The sequence below is a fragment of the Telopea speciosissima genome, chromosome 7 (assembly GCF_018873765.1).
Source record: "Telopea speciosissima isolate NSW1024214 ecotype Mountain lineage chromosome 7, Tspe_v1, whole genome shotgun sequence".
In the NCBI taxonomy this organism is placed as follows: domain Eukaryota; kingdom Viridiplantae; phylum Streptophyta; class Magnoliopsida; order Proteales; family Proteaceae; genus Telopea; species Telopea speciosissima.
This window is the reverse complement of record NC_057922.1, coordinates 28006033-28029215: the sequence shown is the minus strand read 5'-3', so window position 1 is coordinate 28029215 and position 23183 is coordinate 28006033. Positions and strand designations below refer to the sequence as shown.

The following is a 23183-nucleotide window of genomic DNA, read 5'->3' as shown; positions in this document are numbered from 1 at the left end:
TCGATTGTGATTTTTGGTGAAGGATTCTGCAGATGCTCCATCTTCGATCACACCTAGCACAGTCAGAAAAATCAACGTTGGTGCTGCTGCAGATTACGTTGGAGAACTTGTATCTGGTTTTATTTTTATTTTACTATTCTTTTCATTTATTCTTCATGTAATGGTTTGTAATTAAATCCCCCATCCCCTTTGTTTGATTTGTTCTTCCCTTTGTTCCTGATCAGTCGCCGGTAGCTTTGCTCCCATTGCTGGCTTTGCAGGTGGTGCTGGTGTTGTTGGTGGGAGTAATAATTATGTTAGTGGTACTCATGTTAGGTTTTAATCTCTCGAATTCTCTTCAGTTCCTCCTCGCGGCGTGGTTTCATTCCATCCAAGGTTTTTTATTTTGGTTTGATGGCAGCCACATTTTGGGGTTGCAGAGGAGGAAGAAGAAGAAGAAGAAGAAGGAGAAGAAGGAGGAGGAGGAGAAGGACGGTGATGGGTTTTTTGTTTTTTTTTTTTAACAATTACCACTTAAAAGGGTATTTTGGTCTTAGAAAATTCGTGACAATGGCACACTGTCACGACTAACCCCCACCGTTACGGAAATATAACGGTGGGGTCAGTTAGTGGTTAGTATGCATCAGAGGGGGGTAATAGTTGTTTGAAAGTTTTTGGGGGGATAATAATAAATAGTAAAGATTTTGGGGTGATAATTATAAAAAAACCCCAAATTTCATCATTAAAAATTTGGAAAAATATTGGTAACCGATTGTGTGATTCCTGCGCTTTGACACAGGAGTACGCACAATAGACCGCAACCCTGAAAAGATGTCAAAATCCGTATTCGAATCCATGTTCGTATCTGTTTATGAGAATCCAAAATTGTTTGAAAACTAATCAGATACGAATATGATAATCCCCCTATCCGACCAATTATTATCTGATTCGTTTAGCATTTCGATAGGAATGAAATGTTTGAAATGTATCTTTGTGTCTTTCTACCTGATTAAGTTTTTTTTTTATTTTTATAATGTGATTAATTTTTCTATATTTTCTATTGGTATATATTTTATGTATTGTGATACATGGAATCACATATCTATTAAAATAAATACAAGATAAAATCAAAAGTATAAAATATAAGAAAATCAAAAACTCAGAAGAGTACAAGAAAGAGTGGTTGTTGAATTCTCGAGTCTCAACCCTAACCCTCAACAAAACGATAAAGATGTCAACGGATAGGATATTATCCGAATCCGTCTGAATATAATTGGATATGAATATGATAATGCCACTATCCGACCGAATTCAATCAGTTTACATCCTTAAACACTGGGTTGAGATTATAACATTGAACTAAATATGCAACATTGGAAAAGTTTAGGGCCCTTAGCCCTATTTCGTTACAAGCAAGATGATGTGAATTCGGATTTTGGAAGCACCTCTTGATGTGTTGGTGGGTGGCTGCCAATGCAATCACATCAAAACCTGGAATCAGGGATGAAATCAATTAATGGGGATTTCGATCTAGATTGGATTGGAATTGATCCGAATTGGTGCTTAAGAACCCTAGAATCGGTCATCACATCCAAAAAATATGGAATTTCTATGATTTTTTGCATGAATTGATTGTATCGTGTTGGATCGGTAGAAGTCAAAACCTGTCACGGTTGATTCTGATCCGATTCTTAAAACCCAATGTGGAATAGAGCGCTATCCTAAGTCTAGGAAGAGGTGGCATGTTCGACCCTACCCCCCATCGGATGTGTATTTCCCCCAAACACTGTCAACCCTGTTGCCCTTCCTTGAGTTGGGACGCCAACCCCTAGTGACCTAAGGGCTCTCTTGTTAAGAGATGTCCCAAAGATAATCATGGGTATTTTTGGCAGCCCCTGCACTAAAAGAGAATCCTAGATCTACCTGATTTTTGGAGTGTGCAATATGAGGTTAGATCTTCAACTAGCTTTGGAGTTGGGTATTCAGAACATTGTGGTGTAATTAGACTGTGCTGATTTAATCAAGTATGCAAACGTCCTTCTAATCCCCCTTGGGAAATTTTACCTTTCATCAGGACATTTGGAGTTTCGCCTCTAACTTTAATTCTCTTATTTTTTTGCATGTTTTGAGGTCTGCAAACTCTTCTCCTCATATTTTAGCATCATTTGCAATATCGTCTAAACAAACAAGATAATTCAACAATGCGGATCATGCTGTTACAAATGCGTTGTAAGAAACCGAGTCATCGGTCCTGGTTCGCGATTTAAGTCGTAACTCGAAACCTACTTACGCATCGCCACGTATGCATGGCTCATTGACTACCAAAACATCAGAGCGTATACACCAATATATAAAAAAGAGTAAATTACTCCCCCCTCCCCTCGATTATGCCTGAATGACAAACCCCTCCCCTGGGTTTTGAGTAATGACTCTCCCCTCCCTTGCATTCCCAAGATTCTAACAACCGTACCCATTCCGTTAAAAAGGGCTATTAAGTGATGACATCACCCAAAATATTTTCATTTAAACCCCAAAATGCCCTTATTATTCTGATATACCAATAATACCCCTTAATAAAAATAGACAAAATCTCTTCTTCTTCTCCATTTCGTTCGAACATTCCAGCGAAAGTTTCCCTCTCGTTCAAATACTCCGGCAGAACCAGCGAAGATATTCTTCATTTCGTTCGACCACTCCAGCGATATCAGAGATTACGAATCTTATTTCTTTCGTTCAAACACTCCGGCAGAATCAGAGAACTTCAAGAAGTTCAGTTCTCCTCTTTTTCCTCTCGTTGAACACTCCGGCAGAACCAGAGAGCTTCTTCTTCGTTTCAGTCGAACACTCCGGCGCTATTCTTCTACCACCAAGTTGTTGAAGGTAAGGTGTTTCATCATCATATCCAGTCCATAAGAAGAAGAAGTTCAAACAAAGTTGGCAGCTCTGGTGCAATCACCCACTATAGGTGGGTTAAGTTTGAACCCGATTGGAATTGACCATGTGTAAAAGGATAAAGGTTTGAAAATTTCTCTGAAGAAAAAAAATACAAACAAATGGAAATTCAAGGGGAGGTTAACTATGGTAAGAACAACAACAGTTGCCAGTGAAATAAACAATTGAGGATGCTTTGCCACCATTAAAATTGAATTGTTCTCAGACAATAAACACAAAATTCATTTTTTAAAGAAGGTGAATTATTTTCTACAATTATATCCATAAGTTCTAATCCCCAATTGAATCAGTAAACTATTAATGGTAAACCATACGACCTTAAGAAAATTTAATTCATCAAAACTTCTTGTAACCTATCGGGATACAATCTGCACTTTCTTGATTGAAGAGATTTAGCACAATGAGCTTCCCTTGTCTTTCATTTCAGCAACAGTAGAGGTGCAATTAAAGTGTGTCCCACAGAAGATTGTGGAGACACTGTGCCATGTGCACAGAAACGAGTGGCTGGCTAATGGCTAACGGGTATGAGCCAAAATGACGAATCGCTTTCTTAATACAGTTTTGTTTTATTTGAAAGAGAGAGAACGATGAGTTATTATTCATTAATCAGAGAAGCTGGATCATATCAATCTTCATTCTGAGTTTGTGAAAAGATTATGGATTTCCAATTAGGATAACTCCAAAGAACAGAGGAATTGAACTACTGGAGTCCTGAGCATCATAGTTATCGTTTGCTATTCTGTTTGGACAGATATGATAAAATCTTCTTCCCCAAAAAACCCACTTGTGATCATTCATAGAATCAAAACTGTGTGTGGAGAAGTAAGAGGTTTTTGAAAAATTCATCACAAATGGGGCAAATAGATATGAGAGCAGTTCAGAACTTCAAACCAGATCTCCTAAAGTTGGATAGAGACCAATCAAAGATGCAAATAAAAAGTCAGAAATCTGATTTAAAGGAAATCCGCCAATTTGGCTCCCAACTAACTTCTCAAGTGTTTTTTTCTGTATCTTCAATAAACGACGAATCTAAGAGGTTATCTGAATCGGGTTTTGATCCATTTACTGTACTCAAACAATAGAAATGGTGGCCATGGCTTTAAATTCATTCTCCTAAAAAAATGAAGAGTTTACTGTAAATTTCTTACCTCCAGTACATGCATGGAATGGAATCTCTAATTGTCTGGCATTAATTTGTTGATTTTCTGGGTCTGGGCTTCTAAAAGAAATGTTTTTGATAGTGATGGTGAGAAAGAGACGCACTCAAAATAGTCATAAACGTATCTTTTATCTGTATTTGAGCAGGTGGATGTTGTGGAGTGCCATTTTCACCAATAAATTTCCACTTTCCACTCATCTTTTTTAGTCCAAGCTGTGAGAGAATAACCGAGATGGGAGTTGGTTGCAGGTCCAAGCGGAGATGGAAGATGCACGTCCAAGCGATCTGCGAGTTGTTGCGGCAATGGTCGTTTCAATGTGGAAGATGCACTCTCCATCTTCACTTTCTCGTTTCCATAGGTGGGAGACGATAGAGCAAGGAGAGAGAAGTTAGAATAGGGGTTTTAGATATACTGTAAAAGGGTAATATAGTCTTTTCCTAACACTTAACAGCCCTTTTTAACGAAATGGGTACGGTTGATAGAATCTTGGGAATGCAGGGGAGGTGAGAGTCATTACTCAAAACCCAGGGGAGGGGTTTGTCATTAGAGAATAATCGAGGGGAGGGGGGAGTAATTTACTCTATAAAAAACATTACCCGCCATTTCTGTGTTTCTACTCTGGCGCGAGAAACTCTACTTCGCCTCTCACTCGTCCATCACCTCTCTCTCATAGTATAATCTTCAACCTGTGAAGATGAGCACCATTGATAAAATGCTGATCAAAGGTATCCGTAGTTTCGACCCGGAGAACAAGCATGTCATCACCTTCTTCACACCCCTAACCCTAATCGTTGGCCCCAATGGCGCCGGCAAAACGGTAAAAAAACTATCATACATTCTTAATTTTCTAATAAATCTCTTTTTTTTTTTTTGTAACGTTCACTGAACTATCGATTGTTATTGGATTGGTGGTTCGCAGACCATAATCGAATGCTTGAAGCTTTCTTGCACGGGGGAGTTGCCTCCCAATGCGAGGTCTGGTCAGAGTTTCATCCACGACCCCAAGGTCTGTTGTGTTGGATTTTAGTTTCAGTTGCGGTATTTGTGTTTGCGTTTTTATGTTTTGAATTTGGGTTTTGGTTTTAGGTTGCTGGGGAGACGGAAACGAAAGCTCAGATTAAACTTCGATTTAAGACGGCGGCTGGAAAGGATGTGGTGTGCGTAAGGTCGTTCCAGTTGACTCAGAAGGCGTCTAAGATGGAGTACAAGGCAATTGAGAGCGTTTTACAGACTATTAACCCGCATACCGGGGAGGTATGCCCCCCCCCCCCTTCTCTTCTGGCGTTGTGTTGCGGACTTGGGGTTTAGTCTAGGAACTAGGAAGTGAACTACATTAAACCCCAACAGAATTAGGATTTAAAATTTTTCATCCGTTGTTTTTTAATAGAACAAAAAATGTTTTATTGCCCAAAGAACTAAAACATAGCATAAAGGATACAGCAACAACACCAACGACAATAAGTAATATACAACAACAGGGGCCAAATCCCACAAAGCAATCTAGGCTATCCAGTGTGCACCCTGATGCATGAATCCCTATTAACCATTGTTTACGAGCCTTCTAATATTGTACAAAGACTTGCATGTCAGAGTTGACTGAATATCTGGCTTTTGTTTTCCTTCCCTTTTTTCCTTTTATTCCCCTAACTTGCTGGGTGTTACTTTTGAGATCAAAATTATGTTATTCAGTGGTAGTGGCAGTTTTGAGGTGGGACCTGTTGATTGATAGGTCTCATTCCTTTGAAGTATGAAACTTGGCAAATTGTTGATTCGGGCATTTCCTTATACCAAAAAATTGTGGTCTATCAATGTTTGTTAGGCAGTGTGGCTTAGGAGTTTCAGATTTCGGTACACTGTTGCATCTCTTCATTGACCAAACATAGATATTGACCTATCTGGGACATTTTTACAGGGCTATTAGACTTACTGGACATCTGAAGATACTGTTATCTTCTTAACCAAGAAAATGGAAAAAAATTATCATTAATTATCAAGAAATCTTAAGTTTTTCCTATAAAGCAAGGACGTGATTTCTATATTGTTGTGTAGTTTCTGTGATTTTGCCATCTTGGAGTTTTGTTGTACCTTTTTTCCCCCCTTCTTTGTATTTTAATAAAGGGACTTGCTCTGTGTAACCACTTGGTTAAACTGAGACTCTCACCATAACGATTTTTACCCTTTTTCATGTGTAAGGGGGCAGTAAGAGTATTACACTTGATGATTAATAATTTCCTTACCATAAGCTACGGTCAGATTACATAATAGTCCGTTGTCTTTTTGATCCATGCCAGATCCTGAGGAGCACAAAATGGTGGTTACAAACACTGTGTAGACATGTATTGTTACACTGAAAATAAGTGTTAACAATTTCTTACTTGTCAAAGAAAAGGGGATTTTTATTTTTTATTTTTGAAACCAACACCAAATGCTGTTTCATCACTTTATTTCACAATGAAGAATTCTTGATATTTTTTTTTCTATTTGTTCCTTAAAATCACAATCTGTGGAACAATAAAAAGTAATATGACATTAATCTTGAAACTAATACCCTTTCATTGATTTAATTCACAGTGAAGAGTTCTTGATTGTTCAAATGAGCTGCTTGATTTATTTTATATTGTTCTTTATGTGTGTGCTGTTTATCCATTTATTTATTTTCCTGATATTTTGATATAGTTATGGGCTCTACCCAGTTTTTTTTTTTTTCTCTGTTATGTGTAAGTCATACACTGTTCTATATCTCACTTAGGTTTCAACTCTCCTTGGTTATTGCCAAACTGCAGAAAGTTTGCCTCAGCTATAGATGTGCTGACATGGATAGGGAAATTCCTGCTCTAATGGGTATTTCAAAGGCCATCTTGGAAAATGTTATATTTGTGCATCAAGACGAGGCTAACTGGCCATTGCAAGACCCTTCAACATTAAAGAAGAAGTTTGATGATATCTTCTCTGCTACTCGGTACTTGCTAATGCCTATACGTTATTCCTTTTTGGGTGCAATTTTGACTTTTGTTATATATCACCCCCCAAAAAAAGCCACTTGATTTCATTAACATATGTGCATATATTACTAGTGACTTGTAGATAACCTTATCTTTACAGTTCACTAGTTTGGGCTATATGGACTGCTAACCTAGCTGAACAGACCAGTGGATAGGTAGAGCATCTCTTGGTTTGTGTACAAGTCAAATTTGTTCGTCACGTCAGTGGACGTCTTACGTGGCAATTATAGTCATTGGATAGATAGTGAACAATGTGGATTAGCTGTCCGTCTAATTGTGAAACCAAACTCATTTGTATGACCCACAGTTTATGGACTCTTTTCCATTTTTATCATCAGTGATCCCAATTGATGGAATTAGGAATTTTGGGGAGAACTTATGTCAATGAGACACAAGTCCTCTTTATTTATAATGAATGATAAGATGTACAAGTTACAATCATACCCTAGGGCAACACAAGGAGCACAAGCTAAACCCCACAGGGCAATTATACCCTTGTACCCATATTACAACACTCCCTCTCAAGTTGGTGCATAGATATCAATCATGTCCAACTTGCTAATAACAGAAACAAAACTCTTAATGGATAAACCCTTAGTGAATACATCATCTAATTGATCATCCAATGGGACAAATGAAATACAAATAAGACTCTGTTCTAGCTTCTCCTTGATAAAGTGGTGATCAATCTCCACATATTTGGTTCTACCATGTTGGACGGGGTTATAGACAATGCTGATTGTTGATTTGCTGTCAGAGTATAGGCGCATGGGCATCTCAACTAGGACTCCGAGGTCCTGAAGTGACCCCCTAAGCCAAAGCAATTTACAAATGTCATGGGCCAAGGCTCGAAATTCTACTTTTGCATTGGAACGAGCCACCACTGCTTGCTTCTTGCTTCTCCAGGTGACTAAGTTACCACCAACATATGTACTGTAGCTAGAGGTATATTTCCTATCATCAGGGCAGCCATCCCAACCAGCATCTGTGTATGACTCAATGAGTAGGTGGTTATGAGATGAGATGAGGACACCTTTTCTAGGAGCCGTCTTTAGATATCGCAAGATTCGGTATACAACATCCAAGTGAGATGAATGTGGATCATGCATGTATTGACTAACCCACAAAATACTCCTAGCAATTTCCCGGAGCCAAGATGCTAAGGCTCCATTGCTAGTTCAAACTGGTGTTGGCTAATCTGCTACCTGGCCCAACACAATTGGGTCAACCTTGCCTCACTCAAATCTGTTGACAAATTCAATAGACTATCTGCATTAGGCAATCATTTTCTTCCCTGTGACAGTGGCTTTTGGCACTCAAATTTCGTGGATGTTGACTGCGTCATCATCTAATCATGAGCTAATGTTAGCCCAATCTGACACGGTCACATGTGAGAATAATATTTTGAAAATTGTTTGAATTGGTCAACTTGGTTTTATGAGCATGGACCACTGAAACAAAAAAGGGAAAACCCAATAGATGGTGAACCATATGGTTGAGATAGACGTGGCATATCCGAAAGAGATTCCTCATCTATCAAAGGTCAATTTGACAAACTATCAGTCCACATGGCAGAAAAATGGTGAGGCAGCTAGAGAGGCTCTATGTTTTTGTTGTTGAACATTGATAAAGCATCAATACTTATTCCCAATAAGGAAGCAGACACCCGTAGAAATGTATCATCTAAACTTAACCTCTAAACATAAGAATAACACAATGCAAAGGAAAAGGTATGTGGAAGGATTATAGAGAGGTTAGATACAATGACTGAAGTGGGATGATTGGGAGGTGGCCATTTAACAGAAGGCTTCTGCAAATGCTCTATGCCATTTCCAATGAATTATTGTACCTCAACTCAGTTATTGCGAGTGATTCCCCCCCCCCCCCCCCAATAGATGCCATGTTGGAAGTGAAAAGTATATTTAATTATATAATTTTACCTCAACTAAATCAAGCTTGAGCTTCCTTGCACGTTCTAGAGCCTCACGCCTCGAGACAATTGCATGCCCTACAAATGTATACAAACATTAATCAGATCGTGCTGCGGTTAGCAGTAACTGTATACTGCAACACACTCATCACCATAAATATTTTCAGATATTTGATTCGTCTATATACTCTCCATTAACTGCTTTATGATCCAAATATGATCCAAATAATGACATCAAATAGGAAGGAATCCCAAATCTGCTGGAATGATCTAGACATGGAGGTCCATCTTCTTAGGTTGTGGTCTAACCAGATATGGTAGATGGCTGCTCCGAAAGCAAGTTTTTCCACTGTGTCACAACAAGATTTTCTTGCAAAGGTCATGTCCACCCAAATCCACTCTGTGTCAAAGGGCAAAATCCTTCTTAGGTTAGGCCAACATTTGGCAAGAAGGCCTTTCCAAAGAGAGGAAGCAAAAGGGCACTCGAAGAAGAGGTGATCTGTGTCTTTGGAGGCATTCAAGTGGAGGCAACAGCGAGAGGAGAAATTCTTTCTTTGGCCAGTTATTAAAGTAAAGCCCTCACCGTTGAATAGTTGATATCTAGATAATGTCAAATCCCCCCTGTAGTTTTTTTTTTCTTTCTCTGAGAGATGCAAATCCCCTTTACCTTGCGCGATAAGGAGCTTGAATCAATGTTTCATCTTGGCCCAGGCTTTCACTTGGGCTGTTTGGGGAGTGGATTGGCCTTATGTCAAATTTAAGTAATTTTGGACAATGTTCAAAAGACTCCCCAGTCTGATTTGTCTTGGGGCTGCTGTGGGCTAAATAAGTGTGGAAGTTGTTATGGAGCCTCTATCCAACAGTCATGAACTGGCGGATGTGGAAGGAGAGAAATTCTAGGATTTTTGAGGGTTCAAATTATCATGAAGACAGTGAAGACATTGTCAAGAGTCAAGACCCACCCTTTTGTGCTTCAAATAGTGAAGGGTGTTGATGCAATATGAAAGTACATAAGATCAGACCATAGCAAAGGCTGTTGTGCTTCAAATGGTGAAGGGTGTTGACACTGTAGCTCGGCCGGCATTCATCCTTGATTGTATGAAATCATTGATCAGACCATGATCAAATGGTATGAAATTCGCAACACGAAGATCGTTGTTGAAGTAGCAACTTGGAAATACAAAATCAACTGGTTCACTCAAGAGATCAACCGATTTATTCTCTCCTACAAGTTGATCTTCAACGATCAGCGATTTCATCTCGTTCCCCATCATTGGTGTCTCATCTTCTGCTTCTTCCACCCTTTGCTCAATGACTGAGATTGATTTGTCAAAGGAAGAGTCCATTAGCTGACATGTGACCAGCAATCGGTTCTTGAATTCCTTGCATTGTCGTTGAGTCTCTTTGAGATTCTCCTGCATAAGTTGAAGTTGTTGACGGATAGCCAACAAGAGGGTTGGACCCATCGGCCAGGTTTGTGCTGATACCCAATTGATACAATCTGTAAGTCCAGAATTTATATCTCAGATTCAAGCAGGCCCAATGATCAAATATGTGATCAGATCTAGATAATTGAAAAATCTCGAAGACATTGTCTTTGGGCATATGCCCACACTTTTTGATGCAGGAGCATCGGTTATTAGGGATATTTTAGTTTGAATAGGGGTATATTTGTCTTTTATTGAATGAAGGGCCTAGATCTCGTAGCAAAACATGTAACGAGTCAAGACACATCAAGAACCACTTAGTTCTGAACTAAGCAATGATATTGGATCAGAAGAAGGATCTTATGCGGAATCAGATATCCGTCAACAAGAGAGTTGCATCCATTGGTCAGGTTTGTGCTGGTACCCATTGATACAATCTGTAAGTCCAGATTTTATATCTCAGATGCAAGCAGGCCCTATGATCAAATATGTGATTAGATCTAGATAAACGAAGGAATTGCATTGTTAAGGGAAGAAATAAGGGGTAGGGGTAGGGGTAGGGGAAGGGGAAGGGGAAGGGGAAGGGGAAGGGGCAGGGGCAGGGGAAGGAAGAGAGATGAGATCGATCTTCTTGGGCGTCGTTAAGGGAAGAAATCAGATCAATGGAAGGGGAAGGATAAGGGGAAGCAAGAGAGATGAGATCAATCTTCTTGGGAGGAAGAAGAGAGAAGAGAACATAAGAGAAGAGAACAGAAGAGAAGAAATCAGGTTTGGGTTACCAATCCCGTATGCACTGTTCAATCGCGCACCAAAACTCTTAAAAAAACCCATATTCTTTACTCAAATCATTTCTAATTGATGGAGGTTGTATTACATATAAAGACCTTCTAAATTTTTTAATTTAACCCATAAAAGGACTCCTATTCACTCTAACATACTCAATAAAATAAAGAAACTCAAAACAAAACTCTATCTAGCTATTAGGTATTCTAATCTAACTCAATTACTCAAACACTCAACTTAACTACTAATCCCCTGTAGTAAGGGTGTCAAAGCCTAAACCTAACCGTTCAAACCGGTCCGAACCGACCTGAGTGAGCCTGAAACAAACCGATCCGAGCCCTTATTGCTTCGGCTTTGGTTTTTGTTTATGTCACTATCTTGTTTTGGCTTGGTTCGGGCTAAAATGATGGGCCCCTGATTAGCTCGACCAATAGGACTGAACCAAAACCTGAAACGACCGCGAATCCTAAGAACCCTGGCTAATCCCTACCGTAAACCAGTCCATGCATGGTTTTCAAACCGAACTGAATCGCATCGAACCTGATAACACAAACTGGAACCGACCCAAACCCAACCCAAACTGAAGCCGAGTAGTCCTTATAGGTTCGGTTTCAGTTTCCTTGAAACTCACACCGAGACCGAAAAACTGAACCGAACCGCCTGATTGACACCCCCATCCTGTACTAACTTATCCCCCACTTTATGGTCTTAAAATTAGGTCCATTACAATGGAACCCAAGAAAATAAAATGCCCAACATTAATATAACTACCCAAGTCAATTTCAGCCCATTGGACTACCATCAATGCCTTATGGGCTTCCCAAGCTTGCGCATGGGCAGAGTACGGGATTAATGTCTAATCCAACTGCATCAGAATCTTTATAGTGGCAATTAGTACTCACTGGCTGTGCCTATTTTTGTTTGAATTGTTAACCACTCATACATTCTTGAACATATTATTCTTTCTCGTTGATGTGCAACTTGCCATCTTTCATAATATAATCTTGACTTTATTTAAAAAGAAAATAAATGTTATACTACCTGTTAAGTTTCAATTTTTTTCTTTGGATCTTCTCCGCTACTCCTCCTTTTAATAAAATTTTTATTATAAGAAGAACATGAAAAAAGCTAATACTACCAGGATACTTCAAAACAGAAGTGGTGCATGTGTCAGACAGTTGATTTCAAGTATTAAATGCTATAACTGAGTCATTTATCAAAAAAAAAAGGAAAAAAAAAAGACTGGGACATTTATTCGCCGTATGTTTGTAATGTTGAATGAATACATTTTTTTAAAGATTGCTTTAGCCCTTCTATTACAAAGTTAGCGCGTATCAACTGTCAAATCCGCTGGAGTCTCATAGTACTGCTGAGTTTATGTTCTCGATGTCAATAAGAGAGGTTTGGCATGTTGTCACTCAGAATTAGTTCAGGGTTATGTCACGACTCATGCAATTGGACCACTTGCTTGTAAGTTGTAATGGTTTTATGTTCTTGAGGACAAACAAAGTAAGTTTAGAATCCTGTAAGTAGACTTCCTCTCATAGTGGATAATCAATTTCTTAAGTTGCAGCATGAAGTTACTTGTTCACCATAGGAGAGATATGATGGCATCTCTCTCAACTCAGCTTCTTGGTTTTGCAAAAAAATAGGCCACAAATCTTCACTAAGTCTTGTGGCTAGGTAGACTGAATAGTGTAAGAACTTCCCATCAAATTACTGGGAAGATAAGTTCCAAGTCCTTTAGTCCTTACTCAGGATTAGGTGAGACATTTGATGCCCATAAACATCAAATATATAATGATTATAATCCCAAAGGCATCTTGAAAATTGTTGTAAAGAATAACTCAATAAGTTAACCTAGACCAAAGTTGAGTTATAGGCATCAACACTATGAGGAATATATGCATTATTTGCTATTATTAGATTGTGGTGTTCAGGATTGGTTTGTCAAATATATTCGCTTCCCACTTGTATCACTTGAAGATTAAGAGAGTTCTGGGGTACAAAATCTGCCAAAAGTTTGCCGTCTTAGGTAGAATGAATCCCTATCTTGGGAACAGGAAAACTTTAATCAAATTTGTGTGTGTGTTAATTGATTTTCTGTATTTGAAGTTAAGTTTTTTTTTGGATTAGAGTAGTATTCTATTACTTATTATCACATCTGCTTATTCAGATACACAAAAGCATTGGAAGTCATAAAAAAACTTCACAAGGAGCAGGCTCAAGAGATAAAAACGTACAAGCTGAAGCTGGAGAATCTTCAAACCTTGAAAGATGCTGCATATAAGGTTTTTTTTTTAGGGGGGGGGGGTTGTGGGGGAGAGTAATGCAAACAGTTGGTTTTGATAATATCTTTTTATCTTATCTTTATTATGTTTCTCATTTTATGATTTTGAGTTTATTTAAGCCATGACTGTATGACTAGTAATGAATGCTGATGAGGTCCTTCTTGTTGTAATGTTGTTTGTTGAACTGTCTTATCATTTTTTGCGCTGCTGTTTGTTACTTTTGAGAGCCCTAAAGGTTAATTTTGTTTGAATTGGTTGCTTGATGTGGTTACTGTATTGAATTGAGGGAAGAATTTTTTTTTACGTTACTGCAACTTTGAAAGATTTTGACTGTTTGCTATTACAGTAGTGAATAGAGGGTGGACCTTGGTGCAATGGTAAGGTTGCTCCATTGTGACCAAGTGGTCACGGGGTCGAGTCTTTGGAAACAGCCTCTCCGTGAAGCGAGGGTAAGGCTGCGTACATTATGATCCTCCCCAGACCCCGCAGTGGCAAGAGCCTCTTGCACTGGGTACGCCCTTTTTGCTATTACAGTAGTGCATCTACTGGAAAGAGCTGCTGAAACTTATTTCTAATAATAGTTTCCTGATCACTTATTTAGGAAAATGTATTAAATTATGTTTAATTAATTTCAGAGTTGCTTGAGGGAATGTCAAGTAATTCAGCTTTCCAACCAACCTTCTGTATCTTTCTGGATCATCAAGGGCATCTCCCTCATCTGCAACAAGCTTGATATTGGGATCCATTGGGTTATCAAGAGGTTTGCACCCTAGCATCCCAGTCTCCGTAAGCAATTCAAGAGTACACTTCCGCTGTGAGAGAGATATTCCTTTCCTGGATTGGGCTTTCAACTCCTAGGAAATAATTCAACTTTCCTAAATCTTTAGTTTGAAATCTCTGTTGCAGATGAGTTTTCAAACTATCAATTCCTGTAGGGTCATCACCAATAATCACAATGTCATCAACATATACAATCAGAAACATTCTTCCAGCACTTGTCTGACAGTAGAAGAGAGAGTAGTCACTATTGCATCATGACAAACCAAACTCAAGAACCACTTCTGTAAACCAGCCAAACCAGGCCCTTGGAGACTGTTTCAATCCCTATACACCTCCTGAGCAACAAACCCTGGAGGTTGCTCCATATACACCTCCTCATGGAGATCTCCATGGAGGAAGGCATTCTTAACATCGAGCTGATGTAAAGTCCACCGATGAGAGGCGGCAAGAGAGATCAAGACACGAACAGAGGAGAGCTTGGCAACTGGAGAAAAAGTATCCGAGTAATCGACACCATACACCTGTGCATAGCCTTTAGCCACCAAGGTACTAAAACTCGGGTCTCGGTACCAACTCGACTCTTGGAAAAACCGAGACGAGTCGAGATCTCGCCGAGTTGGTGCATTTTTTTTTTTCCAACTCGAAGCCTAAACTTTGGGTCAACCCGAGATCTGGACCCGAGATCCGAGATCTCGCCGAGATATGTCGAGTTTTGTCCAATTAGGTAAGGTATTTAAGTGGTAGGTGGGTTAAAATAATGGTGGAAACCGAGATCCGAGATCTCGCCGAGATATTGCATTTTTGAGACTCGTAGGCAGTCTCGTTTCGGCTTTTCCAAAAACCGAGATCCGAGATCTCGCGAGTTCTCGAACTATGTTAGCCACCAACCTAGCTTTTAGGCGAGTAAGAGATCCATCAACATTAACTTTGATCACATAGAACCAGCGACAACCAATGGCAGACTTCCCAGGGGGCAGTGGAACAAGGTCCCAAGTGTGGTTATGTTCCAAAGCCTGTAATTCTTCTTCCATAGCTGTCCTCTAGCCAGAAATAGATAATGCCTCTGTAATGCTCTTAGGAATAGGATGAGATGCAACAGTGGAAAGACAGGTTTGAAAGGTGGAAGATAAACCAAAATAAGAAACATTAAAAGAAATTGGGTATTGAACACACCGACGGGTACCTTTCCGATGAGCAATGGGCTGATCCAAATCAGAAAAGGGAGGATCATGGGTAGGATCCGCAGACATCAAAGACGTGGCAGCAGGCGGTGCATCAATAGGGGCAGCAACTTCTTCCCTTGGACGAGGTTGATGGTAATAAACATGAATGACTGGAGGCCGAACAACAGGAGGCAACACAGGAGATGGAGCAACAAGAGGCTGCACAGGAGGCTGAACAACACAAAGGGGAAGATCCTCATCCAAGGAAGGATCCACAATAGTCTAATGTACGTAAGACTGAGACTTAAAGAAAGAAACATCAGCAGTAATGAAATACTTACGAAGAACAGGAGAATAACATCGATACCCCTTCTGAACACGAGAATATCCCACAAAAATGCATTTAATAGCTTTGGGGTCTAACCTCGATAACCCTAGAGTATGGTCTCGAATAAAGTAGACACACCCAAAGACATGTGGGGGTAAGGGCAATAAAGGTTCAGAAGGAAAAAGCAAAGCATGAGGAATGCCCCCACCTAGGATAGAGTAGGGCATTCAATTGATAAGGTAACAAGCAGTTAACACTGCATCAGCCCAGAAAGACTTGCCCACTTTCATTTCAAAGAGAAGGGACCAAGTCACTTCCATCAAGTGACGGTTCTTCCGTTCAGCCACACCATTTTGTTGGGGTGTGTCGGAACAGGAAGACTAATGAATGATCCCACGAGTGGTCATAAAGTCAGAAAGAGGGGTAGAAAAGTACTCCCGTGCATTATCACTGCGGAACACTTTAATATAAGATCCAAATTGATTCTTAATTTCAGCAATAAATGAAGAAAAGGTAGAGACCAATTCAGAACGGTATTTCATTAAGTACAACCAAGTCACACGAGAGTAGTCATCAACAAAAGTAACAAAATAAGTAAAACCCAACTTGGAAGACACACGACAAGGACCCTATACATCTGAGTGAACTAAAGAAAAGGGATGTAAGGCCCGTTTGTTGACTCGAGGGGGGTAACTCATACGATGGAGTTTCCCAAACTGACACGACTCTCAATTTAAAACTGAAAGGGAACGCAAACTAGGAAACAGTTTTTGCAAACTCTGCAAGGACGGATGACCAAGTCGACAATGGAGCTGATGAGGGGTGGCTGTGCTCGAACAAGCAACTGAAGATGTGTCCTCAAGAAAATATAGCCCCCCAAAGACCCTGCCTCTACCAATCGTCTCTTCGTTTGCAAATCCTAAAAGACACAAGAATCAGGCAAAAAGGTTATGGAACAGTTGTAGGTAGTGGTAAGTTGGCTAACAGACAAGAGATTAAAAGGAAATTTAGGTAAATACAAGACAGAAGATAAGGACAAGGAAGAAGTGGGCTGAACAGTACCAATACCTCGGACTATAGCACAGGAACCATCAGCCAAAGTAAAGAGGTTTGTAAAGAGGAAAAGATACTTGAAGTTCCAGAAATATGGTTTGAGGCCCCTGAATCGATAATCCAAGGCCTAGAGGTGGAGAGACACGCAGTGGCATTACCTGTCTGAACAAAAGTAGCAGTGGAAAAAATGTCCTGAGAAGCCTTTCCCTGGCTGGAACGAGCATATTCCTCCTCTGTCATCGACAAAGTCACACGGCAGTCCTCTATAGGGACAAATGGGGCTGCAGGGTCAACACTGGCAATGTTGGCTATCTTGGACTGTGGAGGTTTGCCATGTAATTTCCAACAAAACGCTGAATGTGACCAGGTTTGCCGCAATGATGACAAGTCCTCAAAGGACCAGATTTCTCAGACTTCTCTGATGAGTCATGAGCACTAGCAGAAGGTGCAGCTGGGGGGATCTTGGCAGGCTGACGACCCCCACTGTGGCCACTACTCACAAGAGCAGTGCTATCACCAGAAGAGACTCGAGTAGTGTCACGAGACACCTGAAGAACTCGAGAGAATGTGTCTGCAAGAGATGGAACTGTAACACCTCCAAGAATCTGAGACCGTACTGAGTCAAATTCAGGGCCCAAGCTGCCCAAGAAACCCATAACTGCTAGTTGCTCACGTTGTTGATGCATCTATGTAACATTAGAGGTAATGGGCAGCAAAGCATTCAATTCCTCATACGTTCTCTTGAAATCAGTAAAGTGTTGGGTCAACAGGCGACCCTTCCGATCAACTCGATAAAACTCTTGAGAGAGTTCATAAATCCAAGAGAGGTTGTTGTATCCAGAATATAAAACAGCCAGATAATCCCATAGATCTTTGACAGTGTCAATATGGGTCACAAGGTCTACAATGTTATTATCCATAGAATTTAACATCTGGCCCTAAATGCGAGTATCAGTAACCTCCCAGGTATCGTCATCCATGTTGGCAGGCTTCTTTCCAGTCAAATGATGTTTCTCACCCCTTCTTGTGAGGACCAAGGTCACGATCTTGTGCCATTGCTGAAAATCGGACTGCCTTCTAACTTCTTAGAAGTCAGAAAATTTGGGGATGAGGATGCAACCTCGGTCACAACCTTTGTGTCCTTCAATGTCTCTCCCATAATTACCACCAAAGAGGAACACCAACCAACAATAATATAAAGGCCCTCAAATAGCTCAATCCAAAGTGCATACAGCAAAGAGTAGCACCACCCGAAAGTGCATAAAACAGCTCAATCCAAAAGAAAACTTCAAACAGTGGCCATCAATCAGCAAACCAGTAACTCAATAGGCATCAAACAGTAGCTCAATCAGCAAGCAGTAACTTAGGAACCACATATAAAGGGTCCTCAAATAGCAAACGAGTTCAATGAGAACAACCAGATAGCATAACAGTAGCTCAACCGAAACAGAACAGCCAAAAAACAGTCCAAAAAATGGATTCAAAAATCGATATCCATGCTAAGATTAAGCCAGCAGTACATTAGGCCTAAAAAAAAAGGATCACAGCAATGGAAAAGCGCCAAAAACATTCCAGAAATGTATCCCATTCAGCCTTAAATCATTGCAAAGAACATCGAACCTGATATAGAGTAGGAATCGATGTCTCTAAACCATTGCAGCAATCCTTTGAGCACCTTCAAGGCTTCAAAAATGGGGTAAACTACCCCTACAGCAGGGTAGATCCCTAGATTGTCTTCAAAATCGAATGGAGTCTATCCCACCTTCGTCTTTTGGTTATAGAAATAAGAAAGGGACAGAAAGAGGAAGTGGAAGCTAGCCCTTCTTGATTAGAATAGCTCTGATACCATGTAAATAATAGCATAGTTCGAGAACTCGTGAGATCTCGCCGAGTTTCTCGGTTTTTTGAGAAACCGAGACGAGTTGGCATATGAGTTGCAAAAGTGCAACAACTCGACTGAGATCTCGAGATCTCGCTGAGATCTCGCCGAGTTCTCGAGATCTCGAGAATCTCGACCCAAACTCCTTTATATGAGTGCCAGATCTCGAGATCTTGGTAGAAAATCTTGGTATACAGACACCTATCTAGGCAAACCTTGGTGTACAGACACTTATTTAGGCCAGGAACTAAGATGGACACTTATTTATGCCTTCATTTACTTAAGATATTATTCATACATAAGCAAATACCCCCTATTTGAATCCAATAAAAATAGTTAAAAAATCAAATTCCAAAAGGAAAAAAGTCAACCCCCTAGTTCAAGAACAAAAACTGGATTTTCGACAGTAGGTGCAATTTTTAACTTTCTAATGCTGGTGTTTTTCTCAAATCTAAATACTTCTTAAATCTTAATATGGTAAAACATTGCTAAAAACCAAAAGTGCGGTAAAATATTCATTTGTTTTGATGTCCAAGAAAATATTTTCATTTAGAGCGATTTTGACAGCATTCGTGCACACCAAATTAAGTATGACCGGTGCATAACTCCTATTTGGACTTTGTTTTTGCAAGATTTGATAGTGCCATTGTGTTTAAATGGCCTAAAATAGGCTGAATACCAAGTTTCAGACCCAAACTAGGTCTAAAACCCACCGAGTTGAGGCTTCGAGTCGAAAAAAAAAATGCACCAACTCGGCGAGGGCAAGATCTCGACTCGACTCGGTTTTTCAAGGGACCGAGTTTGTACCGAGTTCCGAGTTTTAGTACCTTGAATAATAGAGATATAAAAGAAGGGAAAGAAAGAAGAAGAAGAAGGACAAGAGAAGAGAATGAGGGAAAAGCTAGACTCTCAAATCTTAGAGAGGCCAGGAATCATCTCTTTATATAAAGCACTTTATAGGGGTAAAACAGGAACGAAAAAGAGAGGAGGGGAAGCCCTCTCGGTATTAGCGCCAGATTGTTTGTTGCTAATCCCGAGAGGGTCTTTGCTCCTTTTACCCTCCAAACCATACTTCTAACAAAACTTAATTGTCATTTCACCATACATATATTTGAAAATAAAACAATAAATTAGGGAAAATAACCTCCCTAAAAGGTCTTTGCTCCTTTTACCCTCCAAACCATACTTCTAACAAAACTTAATTGTCATTTCACCATACATATATTTGAAAATAAAACAATAAATTAGGGAAAATAACCAAAATGTTTTTGATTAAAGATACACATTTTTTTTTTTTGACAAACATTAGCCTTTAATAACATGAAAACAATAAAAAATTTAGTTATTCATGCATAATGAATCATGAAACAAAATTTCTGTATATATCATAGTTGTTTAATTTTTTATAATTTTTTTTTATTACTTGCAAATTATAAAAGGGAAATCTGTTTGTAACCAGGGTGGTTACAATATAAGTTGTAAGCTCTCTTTTATATCCAATGTCAGACTACTATTGTTCTTGTTACATTAAGGACTGAATTGCCATTTCACTTGGAAATATGGCAGAAGAAAAAATTAAAAGTTCCTACTATAGGCGCATTAACATATATTGTCAAAGAGAGAAGAAATCTATTCATAGCATTGCTCTTGCTGCCTATGCCGGTAGTGGCCAGAATAGGCCGGTTTCTACCATTTTCTTATAAGAGAGTGGAGGTAACCGTATAATGTCTGGAAGTTGTTGATAATGGGTTTTTTGATGCGTCTGTGTTGCTTGTAAACCAGAATACTCACCACTGCTGCAAGCAATTTCGCTCCTGATCCCGTTGTAAGACATGTAAATCCCAAGTTTCGTAAATCAATCAAGAACAAACTGTTACATTGTTACACCAACACCGAGTCATGTAACACCAACACTAAGTTTCCATAATCTCTTTCTTCCTCTGCAACTACCTACCAATCAATTTATCAATCCTTTCAGTTCCAGAGCAGATATTGAAGCACCTTCCCCCTGCTATGCTCTGTTTATCTCCAGACCCAAGTCCTGCCGCACTACCACTCTCTCTCTCTCAACTACCCCACAAAGAGGAACAATGGGAGAGTGACCCAACTCACTAACAAGGCATCTATTAGTGATCTGTAGAAATTTTGGTTCAATCTACTCCCTGCGATCAAAGTCGTGGGTGTTTCAGTCTGAATCCTTGCGATAGGCCACAAAGCTCAACGTTTCTCCTGTCAAACAATCCGCCTCTCTCACGGCAATGGGAAAGTTACTTTGATCTAGCAATCCATCTCTCGTTCATGGCAATGGGAAAGTTACTTCATTCCGGCAATTTACTTCGGTCTAACAAGCTGTAGACACTTAGTTGGGACACATAATCCCCATTCTACCTTTTAACCTAAGGGATTTTACTTATTTAAACCGCCTGGCACTTAAAAGTGTGAAATTATGTCATATACCCATTTATTAAAACTGAAATCAATTATACTCGGGGGCATATAATGTCTGGTTACAAACAGACGAACAACAACAACAATAACAACTCAGCCTTATCCCAATTAAATGGGGTCGGCTACATGGATCCTTGCCCGCCAATCAACAGTTACAAACAGATGAACCCATTATAAAAATCCTATTTTCCTTAAAGGTAAGCATTTTTTGACAAAAATACCCTTTAATAAAATAAAAAAGTTGGTTGTTCATGCATAATGAGCCATCGACTAACGTTTCCACATATATTACAACATATTTTTTAAATTTTGAATACTTACAATTTATAAAAACCATATTTTCCCCATATGTAAGCATTTTTTGTTTACAAATTGGGCTTTAAAAGCATGAAAAAAATACAAAATTTAGTTGACAATGCATATGTAGTCCTCAAACATCATTTACGCACATACACACACACACACACACACACACATATATATATATTCAATTTTGTAAATTTTTTATTACTTAAACGTTATAAATCCTTATTTTCCATCAAATTACGTATTTTTTTGACAAAATAACAACTAATAAATATGAAAAATTATAAATTTTGCACATCATGCATTCTTACATATAAAACATCATTTGCATATATTTTTGCATTTTTTTTAATACTTTTTGAATTTTTATTATTTTAAAAAACCCAAAAAATTCATTTTTCATCTCCATGTCTGCCATGCCCACAGCCATGTGCGCGGTAGTGCAGCAATGCCTGCCATGCCCACAGCCTTGTGCGAGGCAGTGCAGCCATGCCCGCAGTCATGTGCGCAGCAGTGCAACCATGCCCGCAACCATGCCCGCGGCCTTGTGCGTGGCAGTGCAGCCATGCCCGCAACCTTGTGCGCGGAAGTGCAGCCATGCCCGCAGCCATGTGCCAGGCAGTGCAGCCATGCCAGCAGCTTTGTGCGCGGCAGTGCAGCCATGCCAAGTAGAACTAACCTGTCTCACGACGGTCTAAACCCAGCTCACGTTCCCTATTGGTGGGTGAACAATCCAACACTTGGTGTCGTAATGATAGGAAGGGCCGACATCGAAGGATCAAAAAGCAACGTCGCTATGAACGCTTGGCTGCCACAAGCCAGTTATCCGTGTGGTAATTTTTCTGACACCTCTAGCTTCAAATTCCGAAGGTCTAAAGGATCAATAGGCTACGCTTTCATGGTTCGTATTTGTACTGGAAATCAGAATCAAATGAGCTTTTACCGTAAAACATTCTCTTTGCCAAAAACCCACTAAAACACAAAACTCAAACAATCAAAGTTGTAGCCTTGTAGGTATAATTATTCTCTACAACATATTCAAATCTTAGTTTCATATCCATTTTATTTTTTTAATTAATGTATTTTGAAATAAAAAATTAAAAAAAAGCATCCAAATCTATTTTTCAAGGAGTTTGGGTAGAAAAATCCACCAAAACCCAAACATTTAGCAAATGAATGTTGAATATCCATGTTTGATTTACAACATACTTGAATTTCATCATCATATATAGCCTATTTTTTTTTAAAAAAAATTTGTAAATGTTAACCATATATGGAAAATGACTAAAAAATGCATATTTCATGGTATTTACTTAAAAAATTTCCCAAATTGCATGCAAATCAAGGAAAACAACACATAAATTACCTCTAACCTAAGCTACACTAATCATAGTAGGAATCATGAGAAAAGCACAAAAAAACCTGCAAAATGGTTTGGAGGAAGAGGATGGATTTGGTGGGTTTAGATCTCCAAATTCGACCTTCAGATCTAAAACTGCTCCATTGGATGTTGAGAACCCGAAAAAATGGTAAGAATCCTAAAATATGAAGTCGATTGGATGAGAAACCAGAGAGATATGCCCTCTGGAAGGTTGCTGCCTGACTTAAAAGAAATTCTGAGTTTTAATGGGTAATGGGTTGGATTGGCTGATCCTGATCATTACCCGATCTAGAGGCCGATACCACTACCACTCTGGTATCT

General features: G+C 39.4%; 1 protein-coding gene across 4 annotated transcripts in view; it reads left to right on the top strand.

The window, feature by feature from the left end:
- Positions 1-4725: 4725 nt before the first annotated feature.
- Positions 4726-23183, top strand: part of LOC122667338 (DNA repair protein RAD50) — a 66404-nt gene continuing 47946 nt past the window's right edge. For all 4 annotated transcript variants that reach the window (XR_006333788.1, XM_043863596.1, XM_043863595.1 and 1 more), the window contains exons 1-5: positions 4726-4908; positions 5011-5097; positions 5178-5345; positions 6875-7050; positions 13410-13524. Coding sequence is in view for 3 of the 4 variants with exons in the window: in XM_043863596.1 (XP_043719531.1) it covers positions 4786-4908; positions 5011-5097; positions 5178-5345; positions 6875-7050; positions 13410-13524 (669 nt within the window). In the remaining variant the exon portion in view is untranslated. The remainder of the gene's footprint in view (positions 4909-5010; positions 5098-5177; positions 5346-6874; positions 7051-13409; positions 13525-23183) is intronic.